At 38.2% G+C, this 20,113-nt stretch overlaps 1 protein-coding gene across 4 annotated transcripts in view; it reads left to right on the top strand.

Moving 5' to 3' along the window:
• The window catches only part of RBL2 (RB transcriptional corepressor like 2), a 55,330-nt gene that overhangs the window by 19,653 nt on the left and 15,564 nt on the right, over positions 1-20,113 (top strand). For all 4 annotated transcript variants that reach the window (XM_017530087.2, XM_017530090.2, XM_017530089.2 and 1 more), the window contains 12 exons: positions 1,107-1,267; positions 1,360-1,424; positions 2,321-2,507; positions 7,258-7,424; positions 9,521-9,630; positions 10,316-10,419; positions 11,509-11,646; positions 12,423-12,587; positions 14,011-14,122; positions 17,223-17,492; positions 17,685-17,965; positions 18,049-18,225. In XM_017530087.2, the coding sequence (XP_017385576.1) occupies positions 1,107-1,267; positions 1,360-1,424; positions 2,321-2,507; positions 7,258-7,424; positions 9,521-9,630; positions 10,316-10,419; positions 11,509-11,646; positions 12,423-12,587; positions 14,011-14,122; positions 17,223-17,492; positions 17,685-17,965; positions 18,049-18,225 (1,937 nt within the window). The remainder of the gene's footprint in view (positions 1-1,106; positions 1,268-1,359; positions 1,425-2,320; positions 2,508-7,257; positions 7,425-9,520; positions 9,631-10,315; positions 10,420-11,508; positions 11,647-12,422; positions 12,588-14,010; positions 14,123-17,222; positions 17,493-17,684; positions 17,966-18,048; positions 18,226-20,113) is intronic.

Genomic DNA, 20,113 nt, shown 5'->3' with positions numbered 1-20,113 from the left:
TTTTTTGAGACAGGGTCTCACTCTGTCACCCAGGCTGGGGTGCAGCGGTGCAATCACTATTCACTGCAGCCTCAATCTCCCGGGCTCAGATGATCCTCCCATCTCAGCCGCCCAGGTAGCTGGGACTACAGATGCACACCACCACACCAAGCTAATTTTTTGTATTTTTTAATAGAGATGGGGTTTGGCCATGTTTCCTGGGCTGGTCTCAAACTCCTGAACTCAACGATGCACCCACCTTGGCCTCCCAAAGTGCTAGGATTACAGGCATGAAGCCACCATGTCCTACCTTTACCTCTTTATTTTTTATTTGATTTTTTTCTTTTGTGCTGAGTCTAGGGGAAGAATAAATTGCAAGTTAGTATGAAATAGATCTAATACAGTCAAAGTATATAGTCTCTGAATAGTGTAATTTTTTTTAAAGTGGTGTTTTTTGTTTGAATGTAAAATTTACTTGCAAAGTTATATTTTATTTTTGTGGTTTTTAGATCTCAGTATCCTATACTTTAATATCCTAAAATTTAATTTTTTAGTTTCCCTCTTACCCATCTCTGCATAGATAATTGAATAACTGAAATCTTTTGAGTAATGATACACTTTACTTCTATTTGCCATTTTTTAAAAAATTTAAGTTCTGGGGTACATGTGCAGATCTTGCAGGATTGTTACATAGGTATACACATGCCATGGTGGTTTGCTGCCTCCTTCCCCGTGTCACCTACATTAGGTATTTCTCCCAAGGTTATCCTTCCCCAACCTCCCCACCCCCTGCTATCCCTCCCCTAGATCCCCACCCCCCAACAGACCCCAGTGTGTGATGTTCCCCTCCTTGTGTCCATGTGTTCTCATTGTTCAACACCTACCTGTGAGTGAGAACATGCAGTGTTTGGTTTTCCATTCTTGTGTCAGTTTGCTGAGAATGATGGTTTCCAGATTCATCCATGTCCCTGCAAATAGAGTCAAAATAGGCCAATATATACTGTTTCCTATATATTCATATGCTAACTGGTATACTGATTAGACTCTGTGTTTTACATTTTAGTTTATTACAAATTGGCTTATTGTGTGTAACTGATATATCTGTTTTGTGATTCTATACACCATAGGCCTATCTGAAGATTTTCATGCTAAGGATTCTAAACCTTCCTCTGACCCCCCTTGTATCATTGAGAAACTGTGTTCCTTACATGATGGCCTAGTTTTGGAAGCAAAGGGGATAAAGGAACATTTCTGGAAACCCTATATTAGGAAACTTTATGAAAAAAAGGTTTGTAAGTAGCAAAGAAATAATGTCAGAGTGTTTTCTGGAGAAAAACTTGATTTAACGTGATGACTTAAGGATCTCTTCTTTCATCGTAGCTCCTTAAGGGAAAAGAAGACAATCTTACTGGGTTTCTAGAGCCTGGGAACTTTGGAGAGAGTTTGTGAGTACCTCTGTTATAAAATGTTTTAATATTTTAAATTGTATACTTAAGAAACTTTGGAGGTTAGTGTTTTTATTGTTTGTGCTCTGGAAACTTAGAATATGTTTTATGAGAGAATACAGGGAAGCAAAAATTGTCACCGAATACAAGCATCTAATACACCGTTTTTAAATGTATTCAAAATTGTATGGCTGTTCTTTGAAGTTTCATTAAGCTTCTGGATTATAAATTTTGAAATAAATTCTTCTGGAACTATGTGGGTGAAAATTGATGATGTCTAAGTGTGCAAGTCTTTAGGGGTGCCTAGAGCCGCTAGGCAGATGGTTAAGCTTCTTACCAGACGCTGCACCTACCAGCAGCTGAAACACTTGTCAGCAAAATACATGTACTATCTGGTGGATGAACATCGGATAGCAAGACTACATGTGACACTATCCAGTTTTGTTGTTGTTGTTTTTTTTGTTTTTTGAGACGGAGTCTCGCTTTGTCACCCAGGCTGGAGTGCAGTGGTGTGATCTAAGCTCACCTCTGCCTTCAGTGTTCAAGCGATTCTTCTGCCTCAGCCTTCCTAGTAGCTGAGACTACAGGCACATGCCACCACAGCTGGCTAATTTTTGTACTTTTAGTAGAGACAGGGTTTCACCATATTGGCCAGGATGGTCTCGAACTCCTGACCTTGTGATCTGCCTGTCTTGGCCTCCCCAAAGTGCTGGGATTACAGACATGAGCTACTGCACCCAGTGATACTATCCAGTTTTTATAACTACCAGTGATCCTACCAAAGTTTAACTTTCAAAAAATTATTAGAACTTTTAGTAAATAAAATGAAATATTTAATTGAAATGGCGGTTTGGTGAGAGTACTAGTACATTTTATCTGTATTTTTTCCCCTATAGTAAAGCCATCAATAAGGCCTATGAGGAGTATGTTTTATCTGTTGGGAATTTAGATGAGCGGATATTTCTTGGAGAGGATGCTGAGGAGGAAATTGGGACTCTCTCAAGGTGTCTGAACACTGGTTCAGGAACAGAAACCGCTGAAAGGGTGCAGATGAAAAACATCTTACAGCAACATTTTGACAAGGTAAGTTTCACCATGCCAGAAGAGTAGAAACACAGGAGCAGATAAGCTGGGGGTTCTTTTTTATTTTTATTTATTTATTTTTTTAGACGGAGTTTCGCTCTTGTTACCCAGGCTGGAGTGCAATGGCACGATCTCGGCTCATCGCAACCTCCGCCTCCTGGGTTCAGGCAATTCTCCTGCCTCAGCCTCCTGAGTAGCTGGGATTACAGGCATGCGCCACCATGCCCAGCTGATTTTTTGTATTTTTAGTAGAGACGGGGTTTCACCATGTTGACCAGGATGGTCTCGATCTCTTGACCTCGTCGTGATCCACCCGCCTCGGCCTCCCAAAGTGCTGGGATTACAGGCTTGAGCCACCGCGCCCGGCCATGGGGGTTCTTTTTTATTTTGGCAATTTCATGTTTGTGTTTTACTTGCCTCTAGTATGAAAGAACATTCTCATCATACTTCTCGTAATTGAAAAAGGTATCTCTGTGATATTTGATTTACTTTGTGTTAATATCAGCTTTCATTCATTTTAGTTAAGTCTGGGAAAAAGAAATTAATATAAATTTAAACAAATGTGTCATGCTGATAATTGTTGGTTTTAAAAAGATGGGCCAGTAATATATAGTCTTATATGTATAATAGAATGGTGATCATTACAAAATCTGGACTGGAGGAAAAAAATCTGGACTGGAGACAACAGACGCTGGAGAGAATGTGGAAATATATGTAGTGAACATAGTAGGCATTTAGAAGTGATAATTGACCTGAACTGGGGCCTTCATTCAGGGCTGTAATTCAGGCCCACTGGGGCCTGGAAAACTGAGGACCTAGAGTTGTTTAAGAACACTGTTTTAAACTGAGTTTCAGGACCATGAGGTATTATTTCAAACATACTTAGGATAATGTAGGCTGAGAGTTTACCTCCTGCTCTGTAGTGGTAACAGAAAACACTAAACTTCTGGCAGGTGCTCCCAGAGACACTGGGTAATTCAAGGTCAATTTACCTGGAAATGAGCTGCTTCAGACTTGAGACTGGTCTGCTTATTCATTCAACAAATATTCCTAAAGCATTTTATATGCCAGATTGTGTCCTGGACACTGGGTATATAGCAGTGAACAAAATAGCCACAAGAACCTTGTTCTAAAGAAGCTTATATTCCAGTGTGGGGAGATGGACAGGAGATAAACAAAGAAGTGAATATATAGTATGTTGGGTGATGATAGATGAAGAAAATAAAATAGAGTAGTCATACAAAATATTGAGGGGAGGGGAGAATGGGATGGGGTGGGCTATGATAGGTAAGGTGGTTGGGAAAGGTGCCACACACCGGAAGTAAGTGAGGAAGCAAGCCATATGTATAGCTGGGGAAATGTATTTGAAGCTGAGAGCATAACAAGTGCAGAGCTACGAGGTTGGAACAGGATTAACTTTTTGGAGAAACAGTGAGAATGCTAGTGTTTACACGAATACAATGAGGGAAAAAGTGGTAAGAAGTGAGGGGAGGTCAGGTGTGGTGGCTCATGCCTGAAATCCTAGCACATTGAGAGACTGAGGTGGAGAATTGCTTGAGCCCAGGAGTTCAAGACCAGTCTGGGCAACAAAGCGAGACCATGTTTCTACATAAATATTAATACAGAAAATTAGCTGGCCGTGGTTGTACGTACCTGTGGTCCCACCTATTTGCGAGGCTGAGTCAGAAGGATCCGTTGAGCCCGGGAGTTCCAGGTTGCAGTAAGCTGTGATCGTGTCTCTGCACTCCAGCCTGGGTGACAGAGCAAGACCCTGTCTTTAAAAAAAAATGAGAAGAAAAAGAAAGGAAGGAGGGAATAAGAGAGCCAGACAGATCCTGTAGGCTTTGGAAGCCATCGTAAGGACTTTCGCTTTTGTTCTGATTGAGATTAATGCCATTAAGAGGGTGTTATTAAGAAGAGTGTCTGTCTGATTTACATTTTTAAAGGTATTGTGGGAAAGTGGGATGAGAGGTAAGGGTGGAAGTAGGGAGTTAAGAAGCTATTGGAATGATTCTGGCAATAGTTCATGTTGGCTTGCTTCCGAGAACGGTTTGTATCTGGGCCATATTTTGGAAATGGTACCCACAGGATGTACTGATGGTTTGGATCTAGGGTTTGAGAGAAAGAGAATAGTGATGCCTCCAGTTGGGTGAATGGTATAAAAGCTAAAATCCTGACAAGTACCTGTAAGGTCATAATTGATCTGGCCCTGGCTTTCTCTGAATTAATCTACTACTTTCCTCCATCCTTACCCACTTATGCCACATTAACCTCCTCTTTTGTTCTTCAGATAAGAGCCAAGCATGCCTGCAATGCAAAGCCTTTGCCTTTGCAATGTCCTGCCTAAAACATATTGCTTTAAAATATTCATGTGGCTTCTTTCTCACTTCATTCTGGTCTCTGATAACCCATCTACTGTGTCAATAATAATCACAACATCCTCCCCAACCCTCAGGACTTCCTTTCCCCCTGACTCTGCTTGCTAGTGTTTCTCTTAGTATTTATCACTGTCTGACAGTAAGTACAGAGGTAGGTAGAAAGAATCATTTATTACCTGTCTCCTTGTATTAGAATATAAGCTTCACGAAGGCTGTGACCAGGGTTGTATGCAGTGCTTGGCACATTGTAGACATTCCAAGAACATTTACTGCTGAAGTTTATTGAGAGGGAAGAGCAAGTCTGGGAGAGGAGGAATCAAGTTAGGGTTATTAGCATGTTAATTTTGAGGTGTTTTTTAAGCATCCTAGTAGAGAAGCTGAATAGACAATTGAGGTATTCAAGACCAGCATTCACGAGTTCACAGTAAAGGTTAGGGTTGTGTATTTATGTTCTGGGGTCATCAGGATACAGATGATTTTTAAAGCCATGAAATGAGGAGAGATTACTTAGAGGTATGAATTGAGAGAGAATAAAAGAGGACTAAGGACAAAGCTCAAGAATCACTCCAAATTTTGTGTTTTCATTTGGGAAAGGAACATCCTTTTAAGATACTGACTTAATATTTGCACCCAAGTTAAAGAAAGATTCCTCTTAATCAGAATGAACAGGAAGCTTTAAGCTAAGCACTTCAATAGTGCTACCAAGAAGCACCATGTTGACCTTGAGGACTCTGGGCAGGAAGCTGTTTGTGGTTGTCACACCTAGTTTCCTCTGTGAAACCACTGCTGCCCTAGGTGATATGGTTATATGCTGCTGGCTGCTATTAATTCTCCCGTTTGTGTACAAGGTGTTTTTCCCTCCCAAAGCCTGCCAATGTAGGCATTGGTTCATGCACAGTGAGGAGCTGGCTGCAAGAAACCTTGTAAGGCAGGGAGCAACCTTTTGAATGCAGTTAATCTACTCAAATCATTTTATTGATTTAATTATAGAATGAATTTCTTTGAAACAATATGAAAGTCATAGTTGTACTGTGTATGTATTGTAAGACATAGAGAAAACATGTAGGTTTATTTCTGTATATAGTAAATTTCTGTCCTTTTCTGTATCTTAGGAAATTTAAATAGTCCATTCTGTTGCCAGGTGAAAATTTTGCTAGGATTTTTTTTTTAAATTAGAATTAAGTACATTTAATACACAGGGAATTTGGTTTATCTTGAATATTAAAAGACACTGTTAAGCTATCTTAACCTTTCAGAGTTTATTTGAAAAATTAGAAAGATATTTTACTAGCTCCTTTGATACCAAGTCACATTTTTTCCATATTTATTGTCAAGAATGTCAACTTTAACTTATTTCTCTGAAGACTTGTTTATTTCAGGGGGAAAAACTGTGATGGATTCTGGTAACCAAAGGTATAGGAGGGGCAGGAAGACCAATGAAGGCTGTCCTGCATCAAGTTGCCTTTTAGGGAATGTTTATTTTATTATCTCTCTCTGAAGCAAATTTGAATATCTGGATGGTGGGTGTATTAGTTCGTTTTCGTGCTGCTAATAAAGACATACCCAAGACTGCGAAGAAAAAGAGATTTAATTGGACTTACAGTTCCACATGGCTGTGGAGGCCTCAGAATCATGACGGGAGTCAAAAGGCACTTTTTACATGCCGGTGACAAGAGAAAAATGAGGAAGAAGCAAAAGCAGAAACCCCTGATAAACCCATCAGATCTTATGAGACGTATTCACTATCACAAGAATAGCACGGGAAAGACTGGCCCCCATGATTTAATTACCTCGCCTTGGTTGCCTCCCAGAACACATGGGAATTCTGGGAGATACAATTCAAGTTGAGATTTCGATGCAAACACAGCCAAACCATATCAGTGGGCGTTTGTTAAATTATGGATTTTTTTTTTGAACCAAATTTAATTCACAGTTTTCTTTTATCTTTGAGTGTCTGCAAAAATAGCAGTAGATGAGAACTGTGAAATTCTGTTTCTCAGAGCTGAGAATAATATTCTTAACTTTTTCAAGTGAGTATAATGCTTATCTTTGCCTCTGAGCATAAGTTTTGCAGGAGGGATTATAGGGAGCTATACCTTATTTTAGAGGTTTAACTTTTAAGAGACAAACTTAGCTAAAATACAAATCATTCTTTCACACCTTCGTCTTCACATGGATAGTGGTGGCTCTTAATGTGTTATGTTTAAACTCCAAGAATGGTGACATTTGAGTCACTAAAATTTATCGATATTGTAAAGATAGTCTTACTGGCTTGAAATCCCATTTGTGAAGTGATTTAAAAAGTCTTTCTGGCCTAAAATAATGTTCTTTTAAAAATTTTTATTTAATTTATATAATTCTTTTTTCTTTAGTCCAAAGCACTTAGAATTTCCACACCACTAACTGGTGTTAGGTACGTTAAGGAGAACAGCCCTTGTGTGACCCCGGTTTCTACAGCTACGCATAGCTTAAGTCGTCTTCACACCATGCTGACAGGCCTCAGAAATGCACCAAGTGAGAAACTGGAACAGATTCTCAGGTTAGTTTGAGCCCTGTCTGCTTTCTATTTTTGGTTATTGACCATTTTCCAACTTGCTATTTTTTTCATTAATGCCTTAATTCACCCATGAATAATTTTATATCAATTGTATACTCAGTCCTGTTGTGAGTCTATAGAGAACCTAGCAATAAGATGTATAAGTGGAAGATCTTCTTTCCTCAGATTTTTTAATATAATACAAGACATAGTAACTAATAACACCAGACAATGTAGAATAAAGCACCAAACTATCTTATTGCCAACTGTTCTATCAAGATTTCAGGGTGTGGTGGGGTAGGGGAGGGAAGCTCAGTCAAGATGGGAATTATCAAAGGACTTCAGGAAGAGGGTTGAACCTGAGGAAAGCTCTGAAGGGTGACTCAGATTTGAAAAGATTAATGGAATTCCATACATTCATAGAGCAGGGCAAAAACCACTGTAACTTTTGTAAGCTCTATAAAACATCCTTAATGCTGGAAAGGAAGTTCACTGCGTTTAGTTCCTTTGATTTGCCTGAGACTGGTAGAAATATTGCTGAGTTTTAGTTAAAAGCCCAGTAGGCTGAGTCTCATCATCTTGTGCATGATCTTTGGCAAGTTGATTTGAAAAGTTACATCCAAGGTCTCTCTAAGTCCTAAAACTTTATGATTTGATGACATAGACCCAATAGGACCCCATTTTATTTCTAATGGTATATATCAAGAAGACCCTAAGTGTACACATAAGTAATTTCCCACTCATAGCTAGGCTTATTAAATGCCAACAACTTTTCCTTTACATTTTCATGAAGTCTACTTTATTCATAAATTTGATTGTGATTTTTACTCATCAAGTTATATCTTTGTAGTCTCTTCCTGAGTCATGTTTTTCAGATGGACCTTGTTTGCCTTGAATTTATAAGCGTTTTGTAAATAGATTTCAGAAGGCTGTCTTAATCCCTGTGTCTTCCATATCTCTTTACAGTGTCTAACCAGGCATAACAGCATTTTAAATCTTAGCTACCATTAGTGGGGTTAAATATTACCAGTAGATACTAGGTGAAACCAAAGGGTCCTGTTTTTGTAGTAAGGTGTGTGTGTGTATGTGTGTGTGTGTGTGTGTGTTCGTAGATAAAATTCTGCTTGTATATATATTCAATAGTTATCTCTAGCAGGACTATAATTGAATTTTTATTCTCTTTATAATTTTTTAACTTGCTTCATTTTCACAAAGAATTTATATATAATCATATATATATATATTTGTGATCAAGATAAAAACAGTTGTTACAAAAAGCTTATATGGTGATAATTTGTATAATGCTTCTGGATTGAACATATATTGCTTTATAATAATAAAAAGACTGAAATAAACCTCATTTGCGGGAAAAAATGTAGAATGCCAGGAACAGTTTATGTGAGTCTGCAGTGTGGGGTTTATACACCTTCATTCTGTTTTCTTCCAGGTGTTCTTAATGGGAGTTGTACTGCCCTCTAGGGAAATAGCTAAGAGCAAGTTTGGGATCATCAGTGACTGAGGTTGTATAGGACAGTTATGAGACAGTCACAGACATCAAATGGGCCCGGGCCGAGGTTGCTGAACTTTCTGCACTGAAAGGTGTAGCCCTGGTCCGGTGCAGTGGCTCACTCCTATAATCCCAACACTTTGGGAAGCTGAGGAGGGTAGATCACTTGAGGCCAGGACCAGCCTGGCCAACATGGTGAAACCCATCTCTACTAAAAATACAAAAATTAGCTGGGCGTGGTGGCAGGTGCCTGTAGACCTAGCTACTTGGAGGCGAGGCAGGAGGGAGGTGGAGGTTGCAGTGAGCCAAGATTGCACCACCGCACTCCAGCCTGGGTGACTGAGCAAGACTCTGTTCCCCCCTGCCACAAAAAAATAAAAATAAAAGTTGTAGCCCCACATAAGAAAAGTTTTTTTCACTCAAAATGGTAATACCACCACCTTGAGAAGGAAGTATGGGATCTCTTGGATAAATTTGGGAAATATATAGTTTCTGTTCAGAGTGTTTTATATTTACATGTTAGTGAAATTACAGAAACATTTTATCTCTTTGTGACTTGTCAAGACCTTTAAATTAGATTATTTCTTTTTAGGGCATGTTCCAGAGATCCAAGCCAGGCTATTGCTAACAGACTGAAAGAAATGTTTGAAATATATTCTCAGCATTTCCAGCCAGATGAAGATTTCAGTAATTGTGCTAAAGGTAAGGTTTAATATTGTTATTCTGCTCTTATGTTTGAAGTTTAACTAAATGGAGTCATTTCTTATTAACTAAGTCAGAAAGATGAGGAAAAGATTTATGACTTTAGACTGGATATGGCTGTCTAGTTTTTCTGGTCAACCAAGTGATTTCAGAGCCCTTCTCAGTAAGATAGAAATTTTAGAATGGTATCTTTATTATATTGGACTTCTGATGCCTTTTTATCTGCAAATCTTTAGATTTTATTTGTAAACTGGAAATTAAATAGAAATATAGTGATTCTTCAACATATTGAGAATAAGGACAGAAGATATCACTGTTACAGACCCAAACCTGGCCTAGAGTTGTTTGTTGTCAGGAATTGGAGCTAAGTAGGTGTGGAATAGTAAGCCAATTACATACCTCTAAGCGTAGATCTGTTTTGTTAAAACACAGAGGAAAAAAAGGGTGTAAATCTTAAATTATATTAGAGTTCTTTATGTACAAATTTCATTTCATAATTTTAGAAAAATGTGACTATTACCATGAAGAAAATGAAGGTATCTTAGGAATAATTCAAACACCAGTCATAAGAAGTGTGTGTATCTGAAGTATTGGGTTGGTTTTAAATTTTATTTTGTGAGTAAAGAAGAATGGGTCTTTATTTTCTGTGTGTGCCATTTTTGTGTTTTTTTAATTATTTCTACAGAAATTGCCAGCAAACATTTTCGTTTTGCAGAGATGCTTTATTATAAAGTATTAGAATCTGTTATTGAGCAGGAACAAAAAAGACTGGGAGACATGGATTTATCTGTGAGTAAAATAACCAGTGTATTGATCAGCACAATACAGTAAAACATAATTTCCTTCCTGCCCATTCTGTGAGTGGTTTTTAAACTTTATTTATAGTCTCCTTTCATGCACAAAAGTTTTTAATTTTGATGAAATCCAAGTTTTTCCACTAATTGTTTGTGCTTTTGTTTTATTTATTTATTTATTTATTTATTTATTTATTTATTTATTTATTTATTTATTTATTTGAGGTGGAGTCTTGCTATGTTGCCCAGGCTAGGGTGCAGTGGCGCGATCTTGGCTCACTGCAACCTCTGCCTCCTGGGTTCAAGCGATTCTTGGACAGTGTTGGCCAGGCTGGTCTCAAACTCTTGCCTCAAGTGATCTGCCGACCTCAGTCTCCCAAAGTGCTGGGATTACAGGCATGATCCACCCACCTGGCCCCTTTCAGTTTTTTTTTTCTTCTTTTTTTCTTTTTCTTTTGTTTTGAAATGGAGTTTTGCTCTTGTTGCCCAAGCTGGAGTGCAGTGGCACAACCTCTGCCTCCTGGGTTCAAGCAGTTCTCCTGCCTCAGCCTCCAAGTAGCTGGGATCACAGGCGTTTACCACCGTGCCTGGCTAATTTTGTATTTTTAGTAGGGATGGGGTTTCACCTTGTTGATCAGGCTGGTCTCGGCCTCCTGACTTCAGGTGATCTTCCCACCTCGGCCTCCCAGAGTGCTAGGATTACAGGCGTGAACCACCATGCCCAGCCCTGCTTTCTGTTTTTTACAGTATTTACTGTAAATACAGTTTTGAAACAGTTTTCCCTATCATTGTTCTTCTAAGCATCAGCATGTGTATATTTTGGTTAGAGATGTAATCTCTTTTAAGATATATTTTATAATATAGGTAAGGTTTTAAACAGTCTTAATACAGTCCTTTAACATATATTCTCTACTAAAAATGGGCTTTATTTATATAATTAAGAAAGGCTTTGTAAGAAAATAAGCACATACTTTTTACTCAGAAAATGAGACTTTCTTTGGTATTTTCACTTAAGTTCACTGGGTATAAAATGTCTTTTTAGAATAGGCTAATGTTTCTAAATGCTAATAACTTTATTTTATAGGGTATTCTGGAACAAGATGCATTCCACAGATCTCTCTTGGCCTGCTGCCTTGAGGTCGTCACTTTTTCTTATAAACCTCCTGGGAATTTTCCATTTATTACTGAAATATTCGATGTGCCTCTTTATCATTTTTATAAGGTATTTTTAAAAATATGACACTAAAGGGGATATTGTACATGAGACCAACTTCCTGTTGTTAGTCATTTAGTTCAAGTTAACATCTAAGTACATTTATTGTGTTTTTAATTACATAGTTAATCTCTGTTTGTGGAGCAGAAAAGAAACAGAATCTGAAGACCTATATAAATTCTTTTAGTATTGTATGAAAGATCTATTTTGGGTAAAAGCTTTGATTCCTCTCTTTATCTGATAAAAGTTTTTAGAATACTGTGATTTTTATGAGCTGAGAAGGCTTAAAAAAGCAGCACACATGTCACTAGCTAATCTTGTATAGCCTCTTTTATTTTATGAAAATTAAATATTATTGAAAATGTCTTTCAGAAAAAAAAGTTGTTTTTCATGTGTTACAGAGGCATAGAATTAAAGCACTGATTTGGTAGCTGTTTCTTGATACTGACTTAGCATATGAGTTTATCTTAAGTCATAAGATAGTCAAAACTAATTTTTATAGTGGCATAGATTAAATGTTTAGAGATTTTGATATGAAATTTTAAGAATAATGTTTTTCAGCCTCAATATACAAGACATGTATTTTCGTTAGCAAATTTTGAAATGCATCACAATGTAAACAATTTTATATATTTCATATGGTTTGAACTATATTTACAAAGACAGTAAAGGAAGATCAGCTGTTTCAAAATAATATTTCAACTTGTAATTTTTGACTAATTTCTTGTCTAAATATTTAAAAATATTTAATAATTATTCAATGAACCAGAACAATTTTATTTCAGGTAATAGAAGTATTCATTAGAGCAGAAGATGGCCTTTGTAGAGAGGTGGTAAAACACCTTAATCAGATTGAAGAACAAATCTTAGATCATTTGGCATGGAAACCAGAGTCTCCACTCTGGGAGAAAATTAGAGACAATGAAAACAGAGTTCCTACATGTGAAGAGGTTTGTGAAAATAACATCTTTTTATGAGAAAAATACATCAATATGTAATCTATTAATAATCCTTTTGAGGATAGGAGGGTGGCAATTGGGTTTAATGTGTTACAGTTACATCTTGTTATGAGAAAAACTTGGTACTGTAACGTCCCTCTTTACTCCCAAATTGGGAAGGTGCCAAGAGGCCAAAGAATGAAAGAATGACCCAGACAAGTCCAGCTTGGCAAGTAGATACGTTTATTATGACTTACATACAGAGGAGGCAGAGGTGGGGGGGGTGGAAAAAAAGACTTACATGCAGGGTACCCTTAGGGAGCAGCAAGACAGCTCTAGAGATCTGCACCACCTCTCATCACTAAGCTGCTTTTAAGCTAATTTTCTGACTCTTTGCCTACTATGTGTGTGCACGATGGGACTGTTTTCCTTGGTAGTTTCTGAGATCCTCTCTGAGAGGTTTGGGTTCCCAGGGACACCTGCTCCTTGGCTGGTCACCATGGCCTTGGCTCGCTGCCCAACTTCAGGGGTTACACCCTTAAGTAAGGTAGGTGACCTGTCACAGTTCACCCCATGTGAAAGAGGAAATGAGTCAGATAATTTGTGGCTGTCCTAAGATTTTGGTGACAGAGTAAAAATTCAGTGTTCTTTCTTGATTTCCTTATCAAGTTTCTCTCCCTTAGAGCAGCAGTCTCCAACCTTTTTGGCACCAGGGACTAGTTTCATGGAAGACAGTTTTTCCATGGACAGGGTTGAGGGTGGGGGAGATTTTGGGATGATTCAAGTGCATCACATTTATTTCACACTTTATTTTACATGGTAATATATGATAAAATAATTATGTAACTCACCACAACATAGAGTAGTGGGAGCCCTGAGCTTGTTTTCCTTCGACTAGATGGTCCCATCTCGGGGTGGTGGGAGACAGTGACAGATCACCAGGCATTAGATTCTCATAAGGAGCATGCAACCTAGATCATACACAGAACTTAAATGTGCAGTTCACAATAGGGTTCACACTTCTATGAGAATCTAATGCCACCAGTAATCTGACAGTAGGCCAGCCCCAGGCAGCAGTGTGAGCGATGGGGAGTGGCTGTTCGCTTACTTGCCTGCCGTTCACCTCCTGCTATGTGGCCAGGTTCCTAACAGGGTCCATGGCCCAGGGTTTGAGGACCCTGCTTTAGAGTGATTGATACTCATACTCTCCAAATCAGTAATGAAAGTTGACTCATATTTAGTATCCAATTACAGTTTTCAAAATTTGACTGCCAAAAGCTTTTTCTTAAAACTTTATTGTGAAAATGGGAAAGACAGCTTATTTTCTTTAGATGGAGTAATTGTTGATACTTTTTTTTGCCTTAGATTACTATTGTATTTCTAATTAAAGTGCTTTTTTTGGATACTGGCATTCTGTGTAACCAATTCTTCATAGGTCATGCCACCTCAGAACCTGGAAAGAGCAGATGAAATTTGCATTGCTGGCTCCCCTTTGACTCCCAGAAGGGTGACTGAAGTTCGTGCTGATACTGGAGGACTTGGAAGGAGTAAGTTTAAAATACTAGGGGAATATTTTGGGGCCTACTATCTGGAAATTTAAATTTCATCTAATCCTACAAGTGAAGTTAATAGGCTATATATGGAAGAAAATATTCCATGTATTTTTGTGCCACATCAGTCACTTAAAAGTGCCTTTAAAGATTAAGAATACAGGAAAATGAATCTTAACAGGCATCTTTTAAAAAGGATAGACTTCTGTATTTATTTATTTATTTTTATTATTTTAATTTTTTGAGACGGGGTCTCACTCCGTTGCCCATGCTGGAGTGTAATAGCGCAGTCTCAGCTCACTGCAACCTCCACCTGCCGGGTTCAAGCGATACTTGTGCCTCAGCCTCCCGAGTAGCTGGGACTACAGGCACATGCCAGCACGCCTGGCTAATTTTTGTATATTTAGTAGAGAAGAGGTTTTGCCATGTTGGCCAGACTGGCCTTGAAGTCCTGACCTCAAGTGATCTGCCTGCCTTGCCCTTCCAAAGTGCTAGGATTACAGATGTGGGTCACCATAGCCAGCCGACTGCTGTGTATGTATTTTTTAAAGTATGTTTATGAGCATACAAAATGGTGGAAATGGAAAAACCAAACTGTTAAGATTATTGTTGGTTGATAGAATTCCTGGTGATTCTGTAAAATTTTTATGGCAAATACATATTACTTTTAAAATCAGGAGAAATAGAAATGCCTTCTTAAAGACAGAGCTACATAATCCAGTTAGGTATAGACAAACCAGTGAGTTAAGACTACTGAGTATGTTCCACTTGGTCTGTTGAGCTGTGCTACCCTAGTTAATGTGAAACTAGTGCTGGTCCAAGAAATACAGAAAAGGGCAGTTTTGCTGTGCATCTGGTTTATACTTTTTAGGCAGCTGCCTGGAAGATCTGCAACATGAAAGGTTGAAGTTTACATATGTGAGATAGAACTACCTTTTAAGGAGCAATTCAGTAAATCCAGAGAGTTCTAAATCCTTGGATGCAATTAAAAGAATATTCTTATTTCTAGATCAGTTTTATAATGTAATTGATAAGAGCTGGCTGTAGAAGAAATACCAGTTTTAAAGTCAGGAATCGGCCAGGCACAGTGGCTTATGCCTGTAATCCCAGCACTTTGAGAGGCCAAGGCAGGTGGATCACCTGAAGTCAGGAGTTTGAGACCAGCTTGGCCGACATGGTGAAACCTCGTCTCTACTAAAAATACAAAAAAAATTAGCCGGGCATGGTGGCGGGCACGTGTAATCCCAGCTACTTGGGAGGCTGAGGCAGGAGAATAGCTTGAACCTGGGAGGTGGAGGTTGTGGTGAGCTGAGATCAGGCCGCTGAGCCTCTAGCCTGGGCAACAGAGTGAGACTCCGTCTCTAAATAAATGAAGTCAGGAATCACTCTAGGATGGGCATGGTAGCTCATGCCTGTAACCCGAGCACTGTGGGAGACCTAGTAGGGAGGATTACTTGAACCCAGGAGTTCAAGACCATCCTGGGCAACATATCAAGATGCTGTCTGTACAAAAAAATCACTCTAAGTCAGTGTATACTTAATACACATGGATGATCCATATGTAAAGTCCTCATTTTTGAAAGATCTGAGAGCTGGTCTTTCTCAGTCTATTTTTGTAGAATTTTCCCTTCCCTTATCTACAAATTTAGAGGACTTAACTTTTAAACTTCATTTTCTTTGCACTTATCACTTCTCAGTTTTCCTGAAATCTCTTGATATTTTATACAAAAATGATAACGTATTCTTTCTGATTCTGCAGCTTTGTACCAAATACAAATCTAGTAACTTAATTTACTTTTGTGTCATCTGGAAATAGAAATGTTAAGCCACAGTTTATTAGGATTTATTCCTATCAATACTTCTTACGAACTTCCTACATATATTTTAAAATTTAAAAACAACTGATGCACAGCTTTTAGAGGTGGACACAGAAGAGGGAAGGAATGCTTCTCAAAAATTCAGACATTGGCGTGAATACTTAAAAACAGACTAAGCCTTAATGGGCTGTTCAGGTAATGAAGTTTTACAAATAGTGGTGACTGTTGTGCCACATTGTAAATGCGATTGATACCACTGAATCGTACACTTAAAAATTGGTTGAAATGATAAATTATATATTTTACCACAATGTTAAAAAACTAGCCTATAATACCAGCACTTTGGGTGGCCAAGGTGGGCACATCACCTGAGGTCAGGAGTTCGAGACCAGCCTGGCCAACATGGTGAAACCCCATCTCTACTAAAAATACAAAAATTAGCCAGGTGTGGTGGCATACACTGGTAATCTCAGTCATTCAGGAGGCTGAGGCACATGAATCACTTGAACCCAGGAGGCAGAGGTTGTAGTGAGCCGAGGTCATACCACTGCACTCTAGGCTGGGTGACAGAGTAAGACTCTGTATCTCTAAAAATAAAAATGATTTACCTCAAACCATTGAATTGTACAATTTAAGTGGATAAAATTTATGATATATAAACTGTTTAAAAAAATAAACTATGCTTAATTGAATCCAAATCATGCATGTCTACCTTGTTTATAAAAAACTGATTAAAAAATAAACTATGCTTAATTGAATCCAAGTCATAAGTCATGTATGTCCACCTTGCTTAAGAATATTGAGTTTTAATAATATTTTTATATGTGGAAAACGACAAAGATCAAAATTGATAAAACTGGTGGGGGAATGCTCCTAGATGACATACTACCAATCATGTCAAGTAGTGGCTCTGTAGTTAAGTCACATCTATTACAGAAAAATGTAATACAGAAAAATAGGGTAATGCCTTAAATTGCCCCTAAATCATGAAGGTTCTGTAATAGTGGAAGACAGAGTCGAGTATGATTAGGGAAAGGGGGAGTGGAGAAAGGAACACTGCAAGGCAAATAATTCCATTTTAAAATTTTGCTCTTGAAAATTCACTAATTAATTTTCATTAGTGGAATGTAGGTAAGATATGACTTCTGTAATTCTTGTTTGCTTTTAGAATTATGAAGAATTTCAAACACTGGAGTAATTTTTGAACATAACAGCTTGGATGGAAGTCAGATCTGAGTCTCCTTGAGTTAAATGCTTTGTTTGATTTGTTTTGACCCTAGGCATAACATCCCCAACCACATTATATGATAGGTACAGCTCCCCACCAGCCAGCACTACCAGAAGGCGCCTATTTGTTGAGAATGATAGCCCGTCTGATGGAGGGACACCTGGGCGCATGCCCCCACAGCCCATAGTCAATGCTGTTCCTGTGCAGAATGTATCTGGGGAGCCTGTTTCTGTCACACCAGTTCCTGGACAAACTTTGGTCACCATGGCGACCGCCACTGTCACAGCCAACAATGGGCAAACAGTAACTATTCCTGTGCAAGGTAAGGAAGGCAGAGTTGGATATTGAGTTCCTTCTCTGTGGCATGTATTTAAAAGTTACCCAAGGTTTGGCTAGAGTGACATAGGGGACAGAGGAATGATGGGGGGGTGTTGGGAGAGGAGAAATTGTAAACCTATGCCTGGAGAACCCCTAATTAACATTTTCTTCAAGCTTTTTTTCTGTCACAAACTAGGTATTGCCAATGAAAATGGAGGGATAACGTTCTACCCAGTCCAAGTCAATGTTGGGGGGCAGGCACAAGCTGTGACAGGCTCCATCCAGCCCCTCAGTGCTCAGGCCCTGGCTGGAAGTCTGAGCTCTCAACAGGTGACAGGAACAACTTTACAAGTCCCTGGTCAAGTGGCCATTCAACAGATTTCCCCAGGTGGCCAACAGCAGAAGCAAGGCCAGTCAGTAAGCAGCAGCAGTAATAGACCCAGGAAAACCAGCTCATTATCGCTTTTCTTTAGAAAGGTAATTTTTCACGTAACCTTACCAGAGCATGAGCTTGGGAAATATAAGTGTTAAAGTTTGAAATGTTTTTGTTTCTGTCCTAGGTATACCATTTAGCAGGTGTACGCCTTCGGGATCTCTGTGCCAAACTAGATATTTCAGATGAACTGAGGAAAAAAATCTGGACCTGCTTTGAATTCTCCATAATTCAGTGTCCTGAACTTATGATGGACAGACATCTGGACCAGTTATTAATGTGTGCCATTTATGTGATGGCAAAGGTGAGTACCATTTGGAACTGCAAAGGCAGTTCATTACTGAGAACATTTTTTAACCACTTTATTGAGATACAGTTTATATGCTATATAATTCATCTATTTAAAATGCACAGTGAAATGGGTCATAGTATATTCGGACATGTGCAATACTCGCAATTTTAGAACATAATATTCCATTGCATAGTTATATGAAAGTATTTTTATACATTTATTAGCTAATGTATGCTTTGTTTCTACTTTTGACTATATGCATAATACTGCTATTAGCCTTTGTGTTTGAGTTTTTGTGTAGACATGTGTTTTCATTTTCATTTCATTCCTATCTAGGATTGGATTGCTGGGTCATACACTATATTTTAACCATTTAGGGAATTGACTGTTTTCCAAAGTACTATACCATTTTACACTTACACAGCAGTATAATATTTTAGTTTCTTCACTTTCTCATTAACACGTATTATCTTACTTTGCTTAAATAACTTATTGAGGTAAAATTCACCTAATATAAAATAAACTTTTTTTTTTTTTTGAGATGGCGTTTCACTCTTATCAGCCAGACTAGAGTGCAATGGTGCATCTCAGCTCATTGCAACCTCTGCCTCCTAGGTTCAAGTGATTCTCCTGTCTCAGCCTCCCGAGTAGCTGGGATTACAGGCACGTGCCACCACGCCTGGCTAATTTTTGTATTTTTAGTAGAGATGGGGTTTCAACATGTTGCCCAGGCTGGTCTTGAACTCCTGGCCTCAAGCAGTTCACTTGGCCTCGGCCTCCCAAAATGTCGAGATTGTAGACATAAGCCACCACACCCAGCCTGTTTCTATTTCTCTTATTCATTCCTGTGTATGTGAGTTGCCTTTTGGAGTAATTTCCTTTGCCCAATACGGCTTTACTCCTGCCTACCTCCTTTGTACTGTTTTTGGGAAATATATTACATATTTGTATGTTATAGGTATAATACATTATATATAATTTTACACAATTGCTTTATTAATCAGTTAAAGGAGAAGAAATACGCATTTATACTGTGTTTACGATTACATAATTATCTTTACCAGTGCTCTTGGCTTTCTTCATGTATATTACTGTCCAGGGGCATTTGCTTTTGAAGAATTTTGTGTAGTATTTCTTGTAACGGGTTTGCTAGCACCAAATTCTGTTTTTGTTTATCTAAGAGTATATTTATTTCACCTTCATTTCTGAAAGAAAACTTGTAAAAATTTTGAATATTGATACTTCACAGATAAAAATCCTGAGTAACTTTTTAATACTGGACTGTTTTAATTTTTTTCTTTCATCACTTAGAATGTTATCCCACTGCTTTTTTTTTTTTTTCTTTTTGGTAGCCATGTGTCACTAATCCCACTGCTTCTTGACCTCTATAGTTTCTGATTAGAAGTTACATTTTATTAGGGTTGCCCTGTAAATGAAAAGTTATTTTTCTCTTGATGCTTTCAACATTTTATCTTTCTTTGGCTTTGAGCATTTTTACTACGATATATCTAGGTATCGATGAATTTATCCGACTTGGAAGTCGTTGAATGTCCTGGATATATAATTTTTTAAAAACAAATTTGGGAAGTTTTCGGTATTTCTTTGAACATTTTTTTCTGCTTCTCTCCTCTCCTGGTTCTACCATTAACATATGTTGATTTCCTTACTGGTGTGTCACATTTATCTGAGGCTGTTTATTTTTCTTCTTTCTCTCTGTTCCTCAGATCACGTAATCTCTTTCTTCATGTTTTTTGCTAGTTCAAATCTACTGTTTACCCTAGCTTCTAGTGAATTTTTCATTTCAGTTACTGTACTGTTCTACTCCGTCTTTTTTTTTTTTTTTTTTTTTTTTTTTTTTTTGAGAAGGAGTCTTACTCTGTCGCCCAGGCTGGAGTGCAGT

Source organism: Cebus imitator, unplaced genomic scaffold (assembly GCF_001604975.1).
Source record: "Cebus imitator isolate Cc_AM_T3 unplaced genomic scaffold, Cebus_imitator-1.0 Scaffold63, whole genome shotgun sequence".
In the NCBI taxonomy this organism is placed as follows: domain Eukaryota; kingdom Metazoa; phylum Chordata; class Mammalia; order Primates; family Cebidae; genus Cebus; species Cebus imitator.
This window is presented reverse-complemented; position numbering and strand designations above follow the sequence as displayed.